Raw genomic sequence first — 17,066 nt, 5'->3', positions numbered from 1 at the left:
GAGTTATTAAAATGGTTCAGCAACGCTATCAATATTTCGTGCTCTGTCATGACGCGTAGCCATTGACGTCAGAGCGAAAAGGAGTGCTACATGCTATTACCTATGGATCTGCAATTCAACTGCTCATGAGTGTAAATCCTCCTCGTAATGTGGTTGTTAACGAATTGTTACTTTTAGTCTTGTAAATGTCTCAAAGTTCTTAACAGTATTTGTTTCGACGCCTACTTCCCATGGACCATCTCCCAGTCAACAGTCTCTTCAAAAATTATTTCCAGACCCCAGTATCAGCACTCCTCTTCAGAAGTAACAGTCGCATGAATCAGAAACTCATGACTTCTACGGGTACGATTAAGTTTACTGCCACGTTAACAGATCTAGACAAGCCCATTCTCTAGATCAAATGCCATCTCCGGTTTGCTCTTAGCAATGTAATATGCACAGGGCTGTCAATGTAGAGTAATATACCTACGTCATATTGTCATGTGAAAAATTCGTTGCTCTTTGCCGACAAAGTAATTCCTTTCTTGGCTGAACTCCAACCGATCACCTTCACAATTTCTGTATCCAAACATTGCCTCTAGATCACACTTCTGAAACCGTACGATGCTCTTTCAGTGCCCCATAGGATACGGCTACTCCTGTCTCCATAACGCCACAATGTTCCACGACAGACTGCGTTTTCCCTCAATATCAAATTTTCTTCCTTTGCGGTTATATTATGTATAAGATCAAGATACAAGGTATACGGATTAAGCATATTGTAAGGTGGGCATGTCATTCCGATTTTTGTAAATGATCGATGTGCAAGTCAGATGGAGAGTAAGTTATGTTACTGTTAAACAATCATCAGCCTTGTTGTGGCATAGTCTTTGCCTCTGCGCTGTCTGATACATTCTTAGTTCAATTGCGGTAGGTGATGGACATATTCAGTAGTATTGTGTTGAATTGTGATTGTATCTGTTAGATGAAGAAAGATTTACTGTAAAAAACAGCAAGGATGAATATGATGTATACATTGAAAGGCGATAAGGATATAAATTTTGAACTCTCTTTTTTTGTTTTTTGTTTTTATTGAAATTCTCTGTTAACATTACACTTTTTTGTAAAATCATTGTTTTCTTTGTTAAGCATAGCACTGTTCAGACCAGTGTTATGTGTGAAGATCACGCGAAGTTGTAGCCCGATTTTTCGACGACATACTTCATTCTAAAATCGTTGTCTTGGAATATCATTTCATAGGAATAGTTATTCTCCCCATCCCACTGTTTGAAGAAGGTTTATCATTACGCTTTACCGCATTGCACCATATGGTACGCACTACCTGTTGTACATTCTATTTAAAAAACAGAAATCTAGCTTAGCTACTGCCTGCTTGCTGTTTGCTGTTGTGTTTTCGAGAAATCTGCAACAATGTTATCAAGACGCGAGGTAAGTGGAAATTTTAATTGTGGCCAGATAACTATTTTAATTAAATTGTGCATTTAATACAAGTTGTATGGATACCAGTTACAGTTAAATTCAAATTAGATTCTGTTCAGTCAAAATTTAGCATACGAGTTTAAGTCAGATAACAGTTTTTTGGTACATAGTTTTGATAATAAGTAGTCTTTTTATAGAGGGAGATGTAAATTTGGGCCCAGATTCATACAGAAACACATAGTGACGGACTTACAATATAATAATATTGAGAAGTAATTGAGATATTTATGTCTGAGAAGTTTATGTATGTTGAAGAGACTGTGTACTGTATGTCTTTGTGTATGAAATGCATTTTCCCCTCACTGCCAAACACGATATTTTTCAATAGTCTCCTGAGTCCACAATCATAATGACATTTGTGAATATTTACATGAAGTTTTTGTAATGCATTATGTGTTTTGACATTTGTTGTTTCCACGCACAGACTTATATCTTCTTGAGTGGGGTTCGGTGTAGCACACAATAAGTTTCTTAGTTGACCCAGTTGCTGAATACACAGTTAATTATACAACGTGAGTGTTATATAAAACCTGATCTCTGAGCCTTTTCATCGTAGTAATGCAATCAGTGTAAGTTAAGTGTTGTCAGCTGCTTTCTGTTCGACCATTTCATTACATTTGGCTCCAACAGCCCGAGAATTATCCTATGTAGGCTACTTAAGATTACGTAAAATAAATTGAAAATACGTTTCAGATTTTTTATACCCATTTCACATACTTGAGGACCATTTCACCTAGGATTGGTGAAAGGAATATAAGCAAATATCTGTTTTTCTAAGTATGTATTATGCCTTTATGTTGAAAGGTGGCTACACTGTGCCACTGCGCCAGAGAGTGCGCCAAAGAGTACTATTAAGCCGCCTCCACAGTGATTGTCGAGAATTCATAGCAGTCAGTGCTAGAAGAGAGCTCGTAGAGGACAGTGTGTGTTAAGAGCTCGTGGTTGTCGTGAAGTTGGAGTAAGATGTTGTAGTAAAGAGTGTTCTATGTTTTATGCAGTTATTTGATGGGAGAGATAGCAGATGTTATTGTAATGAGTGCATTTCGTCAATATATATGAAGGTAAAATTTATAATGTTCCTTTATTAGTTGTGTATCTGAAATAATGTGTCACTACAGGTTCAGTCAACAAAGCATCTGGCTCGTGTTCTTGTATTAGAGTGTAATTGTGATTTTCTTGCGTAATTATAGTTTTTCTAAACTTCTTTTGTCACGTCAGTATAGTTGGTATTTAAAAATTCTTGTCTTGTTGGAAAAGAACCGTGCCAGATGTGGGCGTTGAGTCACACTCCCACATACAGAACAGTTACTCTTGTGCTTGGATTTTGTAGGTTTTTTAGTTGCTGGGGACTTAATTAATTAACTGTGTTTACGAAAATTTTCTTACATTGTTTGTTGCAGTCAGATAGCGTAAATATACTAGTCAGGGCCAACCGATTACGAGACACAGCGTAATCGGACATACAGCTACTAAAAAAAAAAAATCATTTTCAATCAATATATTTAATTAAGCCCCCATGCACGTGGCGACCCTGCCAGGATCGTCCCTTGGATTCTTCTGATTGTGAAAATTGTAGACTGTAGTATTGTTGTAGCAATTTGTAGTTTAGTGATTGTAGTCTGTATTGAGTGTGTAGATTTGGTAATTAGCATTCTTCTAATGGTATTTTTCAAAATTTAATTTTTTATTGCCTTGTATACGCGTTTGACAATTTTGTGCAATTATTTCAATTGTTCGATTGATCGTGTTTGAGGGAGTCATTGCATTTGAATGGTATTGTTGAGATAAAGAGTCACCGTGTGTAATTTTCGTACAGTGACGAATTTTTTGTATGTTTTGCAAATGATTACGCGATCGATGAAAAAGGGAAAAATGATGAATAGTGAGAATGACGAAATTGTTGACATGGCGAACTCGCCAACAGAGGAAAACAGTATGATGGATAATGAAGTGGAAAACAATGTAATAAGTCGGGAAAATAGTCCGGAACCATTTCAAAATTTTTCTCAATCAGAAAATTCACAGAATACGAGATCAACGATAGAAGATTCTGAAGTAGTATCGAACACAGATAGCCTTACAGCTATGACGAAGGAAACTGGTTTTGCGGGAAATGTTAGGCGCGAAAAGAATTGCGAACCGGTTACTATGGAGCAGTTGATGAGTGCAATATTAAATTTGGGATCACAAATAGAAACATTTGGAACTGAGATAGAAGCAATGACAACACGGTTACGCTCACGAAGAGGGACAGGTTTCAAAAATACGAATGATGAATCAAAGAAAGAAATTAGAGAAGAAGTACAACCGATTTTAAATTCTCACAATAATAGTTTAATTTCAACAGAAATCAGACAAGAGGAACAGGACAGAGAACGGGAAGAAAGAGATCGCGTGATAGTACAGAAATTTTCAGAGTTAAATTTACAACGTGCACAAGACAAGGAAGAAATAATTGAAAGAATCGAGGAATCCGTACCAAATGACAGAATAAATAACTTAACGCAACAGTGTGAACACTTAACTACTAAAATTGACAACACCGAAACCCGAGTCGCGACATTTACAGAAGACGTAAATAAAGTGAAAGAACAATTAAGTGACTCATCGGAAAGAGTCGAAGAGATCTCAGATAAATTGACAAGTGTTAGTTTAGCAGAAGGATGTGAAGAAAGTAATTTATTTCATTTACGAGAAGCAACAAGAGAGCGCCAGGCGCGTGAACTTGACAATAATCGACATTCGGACTGGGACAGACGCGGTAGGTCTTTGTCGCCACGAGGCGAAAACTTTGATTATAAACACTTTTTGACTGTCCGGAAATTTAAGATCTTCCGCAATTCGAAGAACGACATTCATCCATGTGCATGGTTAGATCAATTTACGTACGCACTTCCGCCAGATGTGCCACAAGGTCACAAACTAGAAATTATGTGCAGCTATTAATGTCCTCAGGGGATTCACTACTCTAAAGTGAATATGTGCCGTAGCGAGCATAGGGCCCCGAGCTGTAGTGGTGCTATTTCTCTTTTAGTTTTCTGCACCGCTACCTACTCTTTTACTATTCTTTGCATCTGTCAAACCAACTCTTCGACTATCAATCTATCTAGACAGTAAGTAAACAATAACCGGATTTGACTACTTACCTAAATGAGATTTTGGAAATTACCGTTTGGACTTACAGTATCTCCAGCAGCATTCATTTGTAGTTTAAACGAAATTTTACCTGTTTATCTTGGTGACAGTATTACTTCATATGTTGATGATATTCTTATTGCTAAACGTTCTTGGAGTGAGCACAACAAAATTTTGGATTCATTATTACGTATTTTTACGCGAGTTGACATTACAGTGAACTTAAAAAAAATCTGAATTTGGTCGTTCTCAGGTGAAATTTCCCGGTCACATTATTTCTACAGAAGGTATTCTTCCTGATCCAGAGAAATTAGACGCTATTCGTAATTATGCTGTTCCTACTACAAAACGTGATGTTCGTAGTTTTCTTGCTGTCTGTACTTTTCTTAGACGCTTTGTTAGTTTGGACGATTTGGCCACACCTCGTTTTTGCGATCTATTTGGAAAGTTCTTTTTAAACGAAAATCGGTCGACAACTCCGTTTGGTTAGTTTGTATTCCTGATGAGTGGGTCAATAAATTGATTTGGTATACGCATTTCAGTTATGCACACTTTGGTCCCAGAAAATGCTTTCACAAATTACGAGAAAATTGTTACTTCAGTAATATGGAAAAACGTATTCGATCTGTTCTTGCCAAATGCAAATTATGTCAAATGGCTAAGCCTCCAACGATTTCTCACAGAGCACCGTTGTTTCCCGTCATTCCAGCGAAATTAAAGGAGATGGCTGCAGTCGATTTGTTTGGTCCAGTGGTTCGTTCTACTAATGGTTTTGCGTACATTTTCGTAGCAGTGGAGTTGACGTCAAAATATGTGTGTTTTACACCTTTACGCAAAGCAACAGCTCGTTCAGTATCTAATGCTTTCATCAAACATTTTCTTAAAGAAGTTGGTCATGTTGACAAGGTTATATCAGATAATGGATCACAGTTTCGCTCTAAAATTTGGCTTCGTACTCTACAGCGTCGTAAAATTAAACCAATTTTCATTTCACTTTTTCACCCTCAATCTAATGCTTCAGAGAGATGGATGAAGGAAATCAATAAATTGTGCCGCCTTTATTGTCATCAGAATCACAGAACTTGGGATCAGTATCTTCATATTTTTCAAAACATTCTGAATGAACTTCCTAATGACTCAACTTCTTTACCGCCTCTATTGATATTAAAAAATAAAGCACCGACAAATCGCATTTCTGAAATAGTTCCTTTTCCGCCTTCACGGAAACTGCGGCATTCTGAAGTTGTCAACCTGGCTCTACGAAATATTGCATCTGCGGCTGCTAGAAGAGAGAAATCAGCTAAGCGTCCTGGTCGTTCAAAATTCTTGTCAGTTGGTCAGAAGGTATTAATTAAGTCCCACCGTTTGTCTCACAAAGGAAAAGGCTTGTGTCGCAAATTTTTTCTGCTTTATAACGGTCCATATAGAATTCGCAAAATTATTCATGATAACACTGTCGAAGTAGAAACTCTTAAATCACGACGCTCTAAAGGAATACATCATATATCAAACGTAAAGATTTTTGTGGAATGACATACTTGTGAGAAACTAACAGCTAGATGTAAACATGCGGAGAGTACAAGGATACCGCGCTGTGTTTTGGCGGCGGCACGTACTCAAAGCAACAGTGAAGTCTGCGCGCCGCACAAGGCAGTCGTTGACCGCGAACAATAGCTTCCTACGTCATGCGCCCACAGCTGATCGAGCGCTCAGTGCGAATGCACTGACAGACATAAACAAATACACAGTTTAATTTCTCCGACTAAATTCAGTATAAAGCTATAGTGACTTGATGAATTGTGTTATTAACATTCAGTATTTTTCAGGATACGGTTGTATAAAATATTTAAGAACTACAGGTAAATTCTGTGTGTCTCCGACGTTAAGACGACTTGCTATCGAGAAAATTTCAGAAAGAGTGTAATTTCGAAGAAGAAACTAATAAACTAAAAAAGGTAACTGTTAATTGAGTTCATTTTTCAGGTAACATGTTTCCACTTAGGTACGTACTTTAGACGTAATTTGCGGCTCGCGATTACGTGATTCATGCCTTGTGCTAAATTTTATGTTCTATGAAATTACTTGTGAAGCGACGTGCTTGCGTACGTTAACTGATTTTGACAATGATTATTAATGAACTGGGTTGTGACTTGTATATATTATACATCGCTTGGCTACACTGCTTTTTCACTGATGTCATTTTTTTTTTTAATTATGTGCCTGCTGTGCTTATTTATTTGAATTATAATTGTAACCTGATTTATTGTGCTGATGTGTTTAGGTATGTAAGTTATACTTTGTGATTTATCTGCTTGCGCCTTCATGTTTATTTATTAGGATGACATATGAACATTTATTTGCTTATGCTGATATGATGATAATGACCTGTTTGTTACGTAAGATATATGTTTGCTGCTTTTTGTATGGATTCCATATTTACACATTTCTGTTTTGTTGGCATAACTACTCTTTAATTTGGTATATAGAAATGCTGATATACTGTGTATAAACATAGAGTTTAGGTCACACTATTGGATTAATTATAGATTGTTCGCTTGGCAGAGCCTCGTTGTAAGAATTGTGCTGCATCCACTTGTTGACATTCTGTTCTCCACTGGTATATTTACTCGCTATTGCTTGTTTTGCTTACGCTCAGTGCCTTACATTTTAAGATAAGAAAATGAACTGCTATAATTCGACGAACGACATTAGTACAAGAAAGTCATTGAAGTCACATGAGCTGAGGTTTTATGGAAGCTGTATAAATTTATGCAAATAGGAAGGAGGCTAACGACATGACAGACCGAAACTAGGTTTAGACCATTAACAATTATTAGACTGCATTTTTCGTAAGCAATTGAAATAGGAAGTGACACTTGACACAAAAAATACTCCTCATGTTTGCTTCTACCATAATTCTTGAAGTGGTGTACACACTGTGAAATATTATGATCATTCACACTCCGTAATCGTACTTAATTACTGAGAGTTATTCGAACTAAGTCTGTTAGAGGTCAGGTATGCATTTCTTTTATTTAATGATGGACAAGGAACCAAAATGTATCTTATAATTTATAATGAGTAGAAAATTTGGGTCAGATGGATTACACAGAGGTTGTGTGTTGACAATGTGTCTTCGGATTGTATGAGATGATGAGGTTTGCATTAGGATTTTATCTGTACTTGTTCAAGGAGACTGACTAGAGGAAAGAGTTGTTATGGAAGTGAAATGATATTGGTGCTGAGGTTTATATGTAGCGACGTATTATTGAGGTATTGAGAGTATATTAAGTTGTTGATTATTGGAGTTTTTGTGGACAAGAGGTAAGGTAAATGATATTGATGATAAGAGTTATATGTATCGACGTATTGAAGAAGTATTAGTGACGTATTGAGATTAAGTTGATGATTATTGGAGTTTTGGTGTATAAGAGGTAAAGTAAGTGAGGAGCATATTTTTTTTTGTTGGTCTTATGGAACAAGGAGGATGAAGATAGCAGACTAGAACACTAAAATAGAAGGAAGATTGTCTATACACACTTTGTTAAATCAATAAGCAGTATATACTTTTTTTGGGAGAGAGGAAGTAATTGCATATCTTGGCTCACTGACAGTTGTTCAACAACAGTACATTTTGATCTGGCTTGGCAAACATTGGTCTTGACATGATGACTATGACATTGACTTAACTATTATTGACTATTATACATTGCTGCCAGTACTACTTGATACACATGATGAACATCAGATTTTGACAGAATTACATTTACACAGTTAACACTATTCAGTTACACAGTAGTACTTAATGTGGATGAAAGATGAGTGAGTGTGTTTTGTGTGTTTTCCTTTCCTAATCCTACCCACCTATCTCCTAAATATTATTTTATTTGTTGGTAGTGGCTTGCACTGACACCCATGAATATTATAGGTTTACTGGTATTTGTGTATTGTAATAGTTAATAGGATAATTATCTGATATCATTTGTGTGTTTGTTGTGATTTGTATGTTACTGTAAAAGCATCTGTATGTGCATTCAAACTATTGTTCATGCCTGAACTGTCTGATTAGTGAAGATAAATATTCTGAACTGTTACCTGCACTTTTCAACATGATGTGTGACATTTGGTCGTGTTTAATTTCTGCTGATGAACTGTGTGATCAGTGCTAGTGAATTTTTTGGAACGGCTTCTGCTGAGAGATGTGACTTTTTGCTGTCTGCACCTACTCAATATTGCTGGGTGCCACGGATGGACTGCTTCTACTGAAAAGGATGCCCCCTGTTGCTGTGTGCACCTGATCAACATTGCTGATGCCACTAATGGACTGCTTCTACTGAAATAATGTCACTTGTTGGTGTCTGCACCTGCTCAACATTGCTGGGTGCAACTGATGGACTGCTTCTACTGAAATGATGTCACTTGTTGGTGTCTGCACCTGCTCAACATTGCTGGGTGCAACTGATGAACTGTTTTTACTGAAATGAAGTCACTCGTTGCTGTCTGCACCTACTCAACATTGCTGGGTGCAACTGATGAACTGTTTTTACTGAAATGAAGTCACTTGTTGCTGTCTGCACCTGCTCAACATTGCTGGGTGCAACTGATGAACTGTTTTTACTGAAATGAAGTCACTTGTTGCTGTCTGCACCTACTCAATATTACTGGGTGCCACAGATGGAACTGCTTCTACTGAATGACGTCACTTGTTGGTGTCTGCACCTGCTCTCAACATTGCTGGGTGCAATTGATGAACTGTTCCTACTGAAATGATGTCACTTCTTGCTGTCTGCACCAACTCAACATTGCTGGGTGCCTCTGATGGACTGCTTCTACTGAACTAATGTGACTCGTTGCTGTGTATACCTCTTGAACTTTACTGGGTGCCACAGATGGAACTGCTTCTACTGAAATGATGTCACTTGTTGCTGTCTGCACCTGCTCAACATTGCTGGGTGCAACTGATGAACTGTTTTTACTGAAATAATGTCACTTGTTGCTGTTTGCACCTGCTCAACATTGCTGGGTGCAACTGATGAACGGCTTCTACTGAAATGATGTCACTTGTTGGTGTCTGCACCTGCTCTCAACTTTACTGGGTGCCACAGATGGAACTGCTTCTACTGAAATAATGTCACTTGTTGCTGTCTGCACCTGCTCAACATTGCTGGGTGCCTCTGATGGACTGCTTCTACTGAACTAGTGTGACTTGTTGCTGTGTGTACCTCTGCAACTTTACTGGGTGCCACAGATGGAACTGCTTGTGCTGAAATGATGTCACTTGTTGGTGTCTGCACCTACTCAACATTGCTGGGTGCAACTGATGAACTGTTTCTACTGAAATGAAGTCACTTGTTGCTGTCTGCACCTACTCAACATTGCTGGGTGCTTCTGATGAACTGCTTCTACTGAACTAATGTTACTTGTTGCTGGGTGTACCCGCTAAACTTTACTGGGTGCAACTGATGGACTGCTTCTACTGAAAAGATGTCACCTGTTAGTGTCTTTTTTGTATAAACTAATCATTGAAAGCATTTTATGTGAACATTTGTATAAACTGATTTTTTGTATATTGTGTAAACTATTATGTAAAGCCACATGCATGAAAAGAAGTTGTATTGCTTACTGTATTTCATATATTAGGTTAGTAAAAGGTCAGTGCAAAGCCAAAATTTTTAACTAGTTATGTGATGTTTAGGTATTAATATTATCTTTTATTTTTGTTTGTATTTTTCTGGACGAATTTGGTGGTATTTTCACCACCAATGCTGGCAAAAATATCATCAAATTCTGGCCTGTGGAGGAAGGGCATATGAAAGGTGGCTACACTGTGCCACTGCGCCAGAGAGTGCGCCAAAGAGTACTATTAAGCCGCCTCCACAGTGATTGTCGAGAATTCATAGCAGTCAGTGCTAGAAGAGAGCTCGTAGAGGACAGTGTGTGTTAAGAGCTCGTGGTTGTCGTGAAGTTGGAGTAAGATGTTGTAGTAAAGAGTGTTCTATGTTTTATGCAGTTATTTGATGGGAGAGATAGCAGATGTTATTGTAATGAGTGCATTTCGTCAATATATATGAAGGTAAAATTTATAATGTTCCTTTATTAGTTGTGTATCTGAAATAATGTGTCACTACATGTTCAGTCAACAAAGCATCTGGCTCGTGTTCTTGTATTAGAGTGTAATTGTGATTTTCTTGCGTAATTATAGTTTTTCTAAACTTCTTTTGTCACGTCAGTATAGTTGGTATTTAAAAATTCTTGTCTTGTTGGAAAAGAACCGTGCCAGATGTGGGCGTTGAGTCACACTCCCACATACAGAACAGTTACTCTTGTGCTTGGATTTTGTAGGTTTTTTAGTTGCTGGGGACTTAATTAATTAACTGTGTTTACGAAAATTTTCTTACATTGTTTGTTGCAGTCAGATAGCGTAAATATACTAGTCAGGGCCAACCGATTACGAGACACAGCGTAATCGGACATACAGCTACTAAAAAAAAAAAAAATCATTTTCAATCAATATATTTAATTAAGCCCCCATGCAATGTTTTTAATACATGTTCTACATTCTTCAGAATCTCCCCACTATAGACCCCTGGAATCGAAGGTTTATCTAAGTTGAAGGTATATACACTCCTGGAAATGGAAAAAAGAACACATTGACACCGGTGTGTCAGACCCACCATACTTGCTCCGGACACTGCGAGAGGGCTGTACAAGCAATGATCACACGCACGGCACAGCGGACACACCAGGAACCGCGGTGTTGGCCGTCGAATGGCGCTAGCTGCGCAGCATTTGTGCACCGCCGCCGTCAGTGTCAGCCAGTTTGCCGTGGCATACGGAGCTCCATCGCAGTCTTTAACACTGGTAGCATGCCGCGACAGCGTGGACGTGAACCGTATGTGCAGTTGACGGACTTTGAGCGAGGGCGTATAGTGGGCATGCGGGAGGCCGGGTGGACGTACCGCCGAATTGCTCAACACGTGGGGCGTGAGGTCTCCACAGTACATCGATGTTGTCGCCAGTGGTCGGCGGAAGGTGCACGTGCCCGTCGACCTGGGACCGGACCGCAGCGACGCACGGATGCACGCCAAGACCGTAGGATCCTACGCAGTGCCGTAGGGGACCGCACCGCCACTTCCCAGCAAATTAGGGACACTGTTGCTCCTGGGGTATCGGCGAGGACCATTCGCAACCGTCTCCATGAAGCTGGGCTACGGTCCCGCACACCGTTAGGCCGTCTTCCGCTCACGCCCCAACATCGTGCAGCCCGCCTCCAGTGGTGTCGCGACAGGCGTGAATGGAGGGACGAATGGAGACGTGTCGTCTTCAGCGATGAGAGTCGCTTCTGCCTTGGTGCCAATGATGGTCGTATGCGTGTTTGGCGCCATGCAGGTGAGCGCCACAATCAGGACTGCATACGACCGAGGCACACAGGGCCAACACCCGGCATCATGGTGTGGGGAGCGATCTTCTACACTGGCCGTACACCACTGGTGATCGTCGAGGGGACACTGAATAGTGCACGGTACATCCAAACCGTCATCGAACCCATTGTTCTACCATTCCTAGACCGGCAAGGGAACTTGCTGTTCCAACAGGACAATGCACGTCCGCATGTATCCCGTGCCACCCAACGTGCTCTAGAAGGTGTAAGTCAACTACCCTGGCCAGCAAGATCTCCGGATCTGTCCCCCATTGAGCATGTTTGGGACTGGATGAAGCGTCGTCTCACGCGGTCTGCACGTCCAGCACGAACGCTGGTCCAACTGAGGCGCCAGGTGGAAATGGCATGGCAAGCCGTTCCACAGGACTACATCCAGCATCTCTACGATCGTCTCCATGGGAGAATAGCAGCCTGCATTGCTGCGAAAGGTGGATATACACTGTACTAGTGCCGACATTGTGCATGCTCTGTTGCCTGTGTCTATGTGCCTGTGGTTCTGTCAGTGTGATCATGTGATGTATCTGACCCCAGGAATGTGTCAATTAAATTTCTCCTTCCTGGGACAATGAATTCACGGTGTTCTTATTTCAATTTCCAGGAGTGTACATATATTTTTGTCACCACTTGTTACTCAGAAAACCCTGTCGAAATTTCTAGAAATTGTAAAGACAGTACATATCTCATTGTTCAACACCATTTATTCTGTTACATAATCTTGCGTAAAAGTACTATCATGTCTTGGGAATGAATGGAACATACATAGGTTTACAAAGTGTATGAACCGCAACTCCCGCCGTACAAGGTTTATTGTATTTTCTATCCAAGCATGACTACACACTCCTCTTGGTGTACTGTACATTCTCCGTCCACAATCGCACTTTAGACGAGCACGTTTTATTTAGGTGTCTAGAGACTTGTAGATTCATCTTGTTAGTCCGTAACTACGCTCTTTCTTCCTTTCAGTGAGATTCAGCAAAGCCTAGAATGCAACGAAGATAATGACCACGTTCGCAATATTTTATTCAGAAGCAGCTTATTGACTGACGAGAAATTAGTGGGCTCACGTTATGATCAATAACAGCTGGAAGCATTACTCGGTGGCTACTGGAACAACATTCGTATTTCTAAAACAAAAGTAGAAAGAAGTGTCACCACGATCGTAACTAGCACACCGGGTTTAAAATAACACACTTGATGCTTTGAAAATTGTTACCATCTCACTGTGAGGGAGATTATCCTCCATAATAAACATTAGTAAAGCAACTTTTAAGTTATGGATGATGATTTTAATGCAGAATTCAGTGTAATACATGGTATATTTTTATATACATATCCTAAATAGCAGCATAAACATAAAAGAGTCCAATTAATCTGTAAATGGGGGTTTGTTGAGTTTCATCTAAAGTTAATATCAATTTTATATAGTATTAACGTAATACAAAGTGCTATGACCAGATACGTTAACATTTATCCTTTTAATAAACACTGAGGAGAGAACAGTTGAAGGTAGACAGAGTGAGAAGTACGTTTTTGTGACGATGTTGTGTTCGCGGAAGCTTTAGCGTTCGGTAATTACGGAAGGAGTAAGTTATGTTGATCCAAATTCGGATAGTGACGAAAGGATTGGAGACAGAAAGAGCGACGATTTAAAGAGGCGATTCGACTGAAACAGTTCTCAGAAGATCGGAATGAGAGTAATGAAGAATTTGTCAAAAACTCATCATGGCGTCGTTGTTGGACGTTTGATTACAATTTTAATATTTGTTTTTCCGTGCATAAATTTTTCAAATCCTGAATGAGGGGAACAAGCGTCGATCAAGTTGAGACGGAAGAGAAGGAAGACTGAGCTAACACTTATCGACACAGAAGGCTTATCAAGAGAGAAGATATGTAATCAAGAAACAGGAAATGTGAAATGGTTTGGACTTAAGTAAAAGGAAGTGTGAATGGACGATGCAACAGTGTACATAGCGTGAGAAGACAAATTATTTGACTGACAGAAGATATGAGCCAATGGGCTATAGCGCAAGACTGGGCTTTGTGAATAGAAAGTAACAATTACACGAACTTTTTTGCTATGGAAATTAGACTTGGAACGGTGCAATTATTATCAGAGTCATTTACTATGAGGCCTAGCATTGATTAGCTTTGTGAGTGAAAATATTTAAATAAATAGACACTACGCCACTTACATGAATTATTACTTAGGTGTTGATTGTTCCAGTTAAAAAAAACTGTGTGTGTTTACGAAATAACAAAGAGAATCCCACGTCAATACCTCATCTGAAATGATCTCTCACTTTTATGTCGCCGAATTATCTTTTGAAGAAGATATTTGGAGGATTTTTTTTATAATTTTCAGTATTTGAACTGACGACACATCGCCTTATTATCAGATTCCTGAACCAGCGGAAAAATCTGACGCACTAGGAATTCAGCAGTGCTCTGCAGCTGCCGCCATTTCTGCAGTCTCAGATAGGAAAAACGTCTTGTACCTTTGGGCGGCCACATTCATAACAAAAACAGCCCACCGTGTGTACGTGAAAGTAATAAGTCGAGCATGACGCATCAAACCAGTCAGGAGACGGAAGACATAGAAAAAAAAATCGCATTCGAAAATGTTTTGGCTCGAATTACGACGAACAGAACTTGACGTTATTGTATAAGCATATCACGCCTGTCTGCAAAAAGTCATGCCTTTTATTTGCTAATAGTTTCTCGTCTGTAAGTCACACAGAGAATCGCATCCAAATAGTCCAGTAATGTCCTATTTCATACCTTTCAAGGATCTTAGAAAAACGTAAAAAATGACAACTTCACTGTCTTCTTTTTGTTATTGCTAAAATTTATTACTCCCTTTCGTAAAAGTGTTACAAATCAATATACGTGGCGTGTATCAGTGATCGTATACAGCTGTGTAGCTCACTAGCCGTTTGGAGTGTTGTTGTCGAAGTGCATAACAAAAATGAACGGAAGTTCCACGAGTATATCCGTATCATTTATGCCAAGAGTTATAATACAAAGGCACTTACCAGTAACATCTCGCCAACAACTTCTCTCTTTCTGATTACATCAGCGCAGTCCCCCAGGCCATTCTGAAAACGCAGAAGTACAAAATTAAATCCACTTTAAGCATTTTCAATTTTTTTGTTATAGGTAACATAAATTAGCATGTATGAGTCTTGGTATAATATGGTAAAAAATTCTGTTGACTCATACAGTCTTTCCACTGAAATGAATTTTTTGACACGTAACGAAGCGCGCTGCTCTCCGTTGGATCTTCTCTATCTCTTCTATCAACCCTATCTGGTAAGGATCCCACACTGGTGAGCAATATTCAAGCAGTGGGCGAACAAGTGCACTGTAACCTACTTCCTTTGTTTTTGGATTGCATTTCCTTAGGATTCTTCCAATGAATCTCAGTCTGGCATCTGCTTTACAGTCTAAGAGAACAGGATGAAATGGAGGCATAAGAGCTGAGAATAGAAGAAATTCGGTTAACGAATTAATAAAACAAAAGTGAATAAAAGGACTAGAACAGATCGAAACGATGGCAGAAGGAAAAGCAATAAAACAATAACTGAATTACAAACCACAAAGAAAACGAGATGTCAGAAGACAGCAGAATAGATGGCTAGAGTGAGATCGGAACAGGCGGGACACCACGTCTTTGAACTGAAGAAGAACGAGAGGAAGATATTATTACTACATCTACATCTACATCCATACTCCGCAAGCCACCTGACGGTGTGTGGCGGAGGGTACTTTGAGTACCTCTATCGATTCTCCCTTCTATTCCAGTCTCGTATTGTTCGTGGAAAGAAGGATTGTCGGTATGCCTCTGTGTGGGCTCTAATCTCTCTGATTTTATCTTCATGGTCTCTTCGCGAGATATACGTAAGAGGGAGCAATATACTGCTTGACTCCTCGGTGGAGGTATGTTCTTGAAACTTCAACAAAAGCCCGTACCGAGCTACTAAGCGTCTCTCCTGCAAAGTCTTCCGCTGGAGTTTATCTATCATCTCCGTAACTAAATGATCCTGTAACGAAGCACGCTGCTCTCCGTTGGATCTTCTATATCTCTTCTATCAACCCTATCTGGTAAGGATCCCACACTGGTGAGCAATATTCAAGCAGTGCGCGAACAAGTGTACTGTAACCTGCTTCCTTTGTTTTCGGATTGCATTTCCTTAGGGTTCTTCCGATGAATCTCAGTTTGGCATCTGCTTTACCGACGATCAACTTTATATGATCATTCCATTTTAAATCACTCTTAATGCCTACTCCCAGATAATTTATGGAATTAACTGCTTCCAGTTGCTGACCTGCTATATTCTAGCTAAATGATAAAGGATCTTTCTTTCTATGTATTCGCAGCACATTACACTTGTATACATTGAGACTCAATTGCCATTCCCTGCACCATGCGTCAATTCGTTGCAGATCCTCCTGCATTTCAGTACAATTTTCCATTGTTACAACCTCTCGATATACTACAGCATCATCCGCAAAAAGCCTCAGTGAACTTCCTATGTTATCCACAAAGTTATTTATGTATATTGTGAATAGCAACGGTCCTACGACACTCCCTTGCACCACACCTGAAATCACTCTTACTTCGAAAGACTTCTCTCCATTGAGAATAACATGCTGCGTTCTGTTATCTAGGAACTCTTCAATCCAATCACACATTTGGTCTGATAGTCCATGTGCTCTTACTTTGTTCATTAAACGACTGTGGGGAACTGTATCGAACGCCTTGCGGAAGTCAAGAAACACAGCATCTACCAGGGAACCCGTGTCTATGGCCCTCTGAGTCTCGTGGACGAATAGCGCGAGCTGTGTTTCACACGATCGTCCTTTTCGACACCCATGCTGATTCCTACAGACTAGATTTTTAGTCTCCAGAAAAGTCATTATACTCGAACATAATACGTGTTCCAAAAATCTACGACTGATCGACGTTAGAGATATAGGTCTATAGTTCTGCACATCTGTTCGACGTCCCTTC

At 39.5% G+C, this 17,066-nt stretch overlaps 1 protein-coding gene across 1 annotated transcript in view; it reads right to left on the bottom strand.

Annotated features, from left to right (window-relative positions):
- The window catches only part of LOC124789733, a 451,761-nt gene that overhangs the window by 250,117 nt on the left and 184,578 nt on the right, over window positions 1-17,066 (bottom strand). The window contains exon 2 of the mRNA XM_047257185.1: window positions 15,088-15,150. Coding sequence (XP_047113141.1) covers window positions 15,088-15,150 — 63 coding nt within the window. The remainder of the gene's footprint in view (window positions 1-15,087; window positions 15,151-17,066) is intronic.

The sequence above is a fragment of the Schistocerca piceifrons genome, chromosome 3 (assembly GCF_021461385.2).
Source record: "Schistocerca piceifrons isolate TAMUIC-IGC-003096 chromosome 3, iqSchPice1.1, whole genome shotgun sequence".
NCBI lineage: Eukaryota > Metazoa > Arthropoda > Insecta > Orthoptera > Acrididae > Schistocerca > Schistocerca piceifrons.
This window is presented reverse-complemented; position numbering and strand designations above follow the sequence as displayed.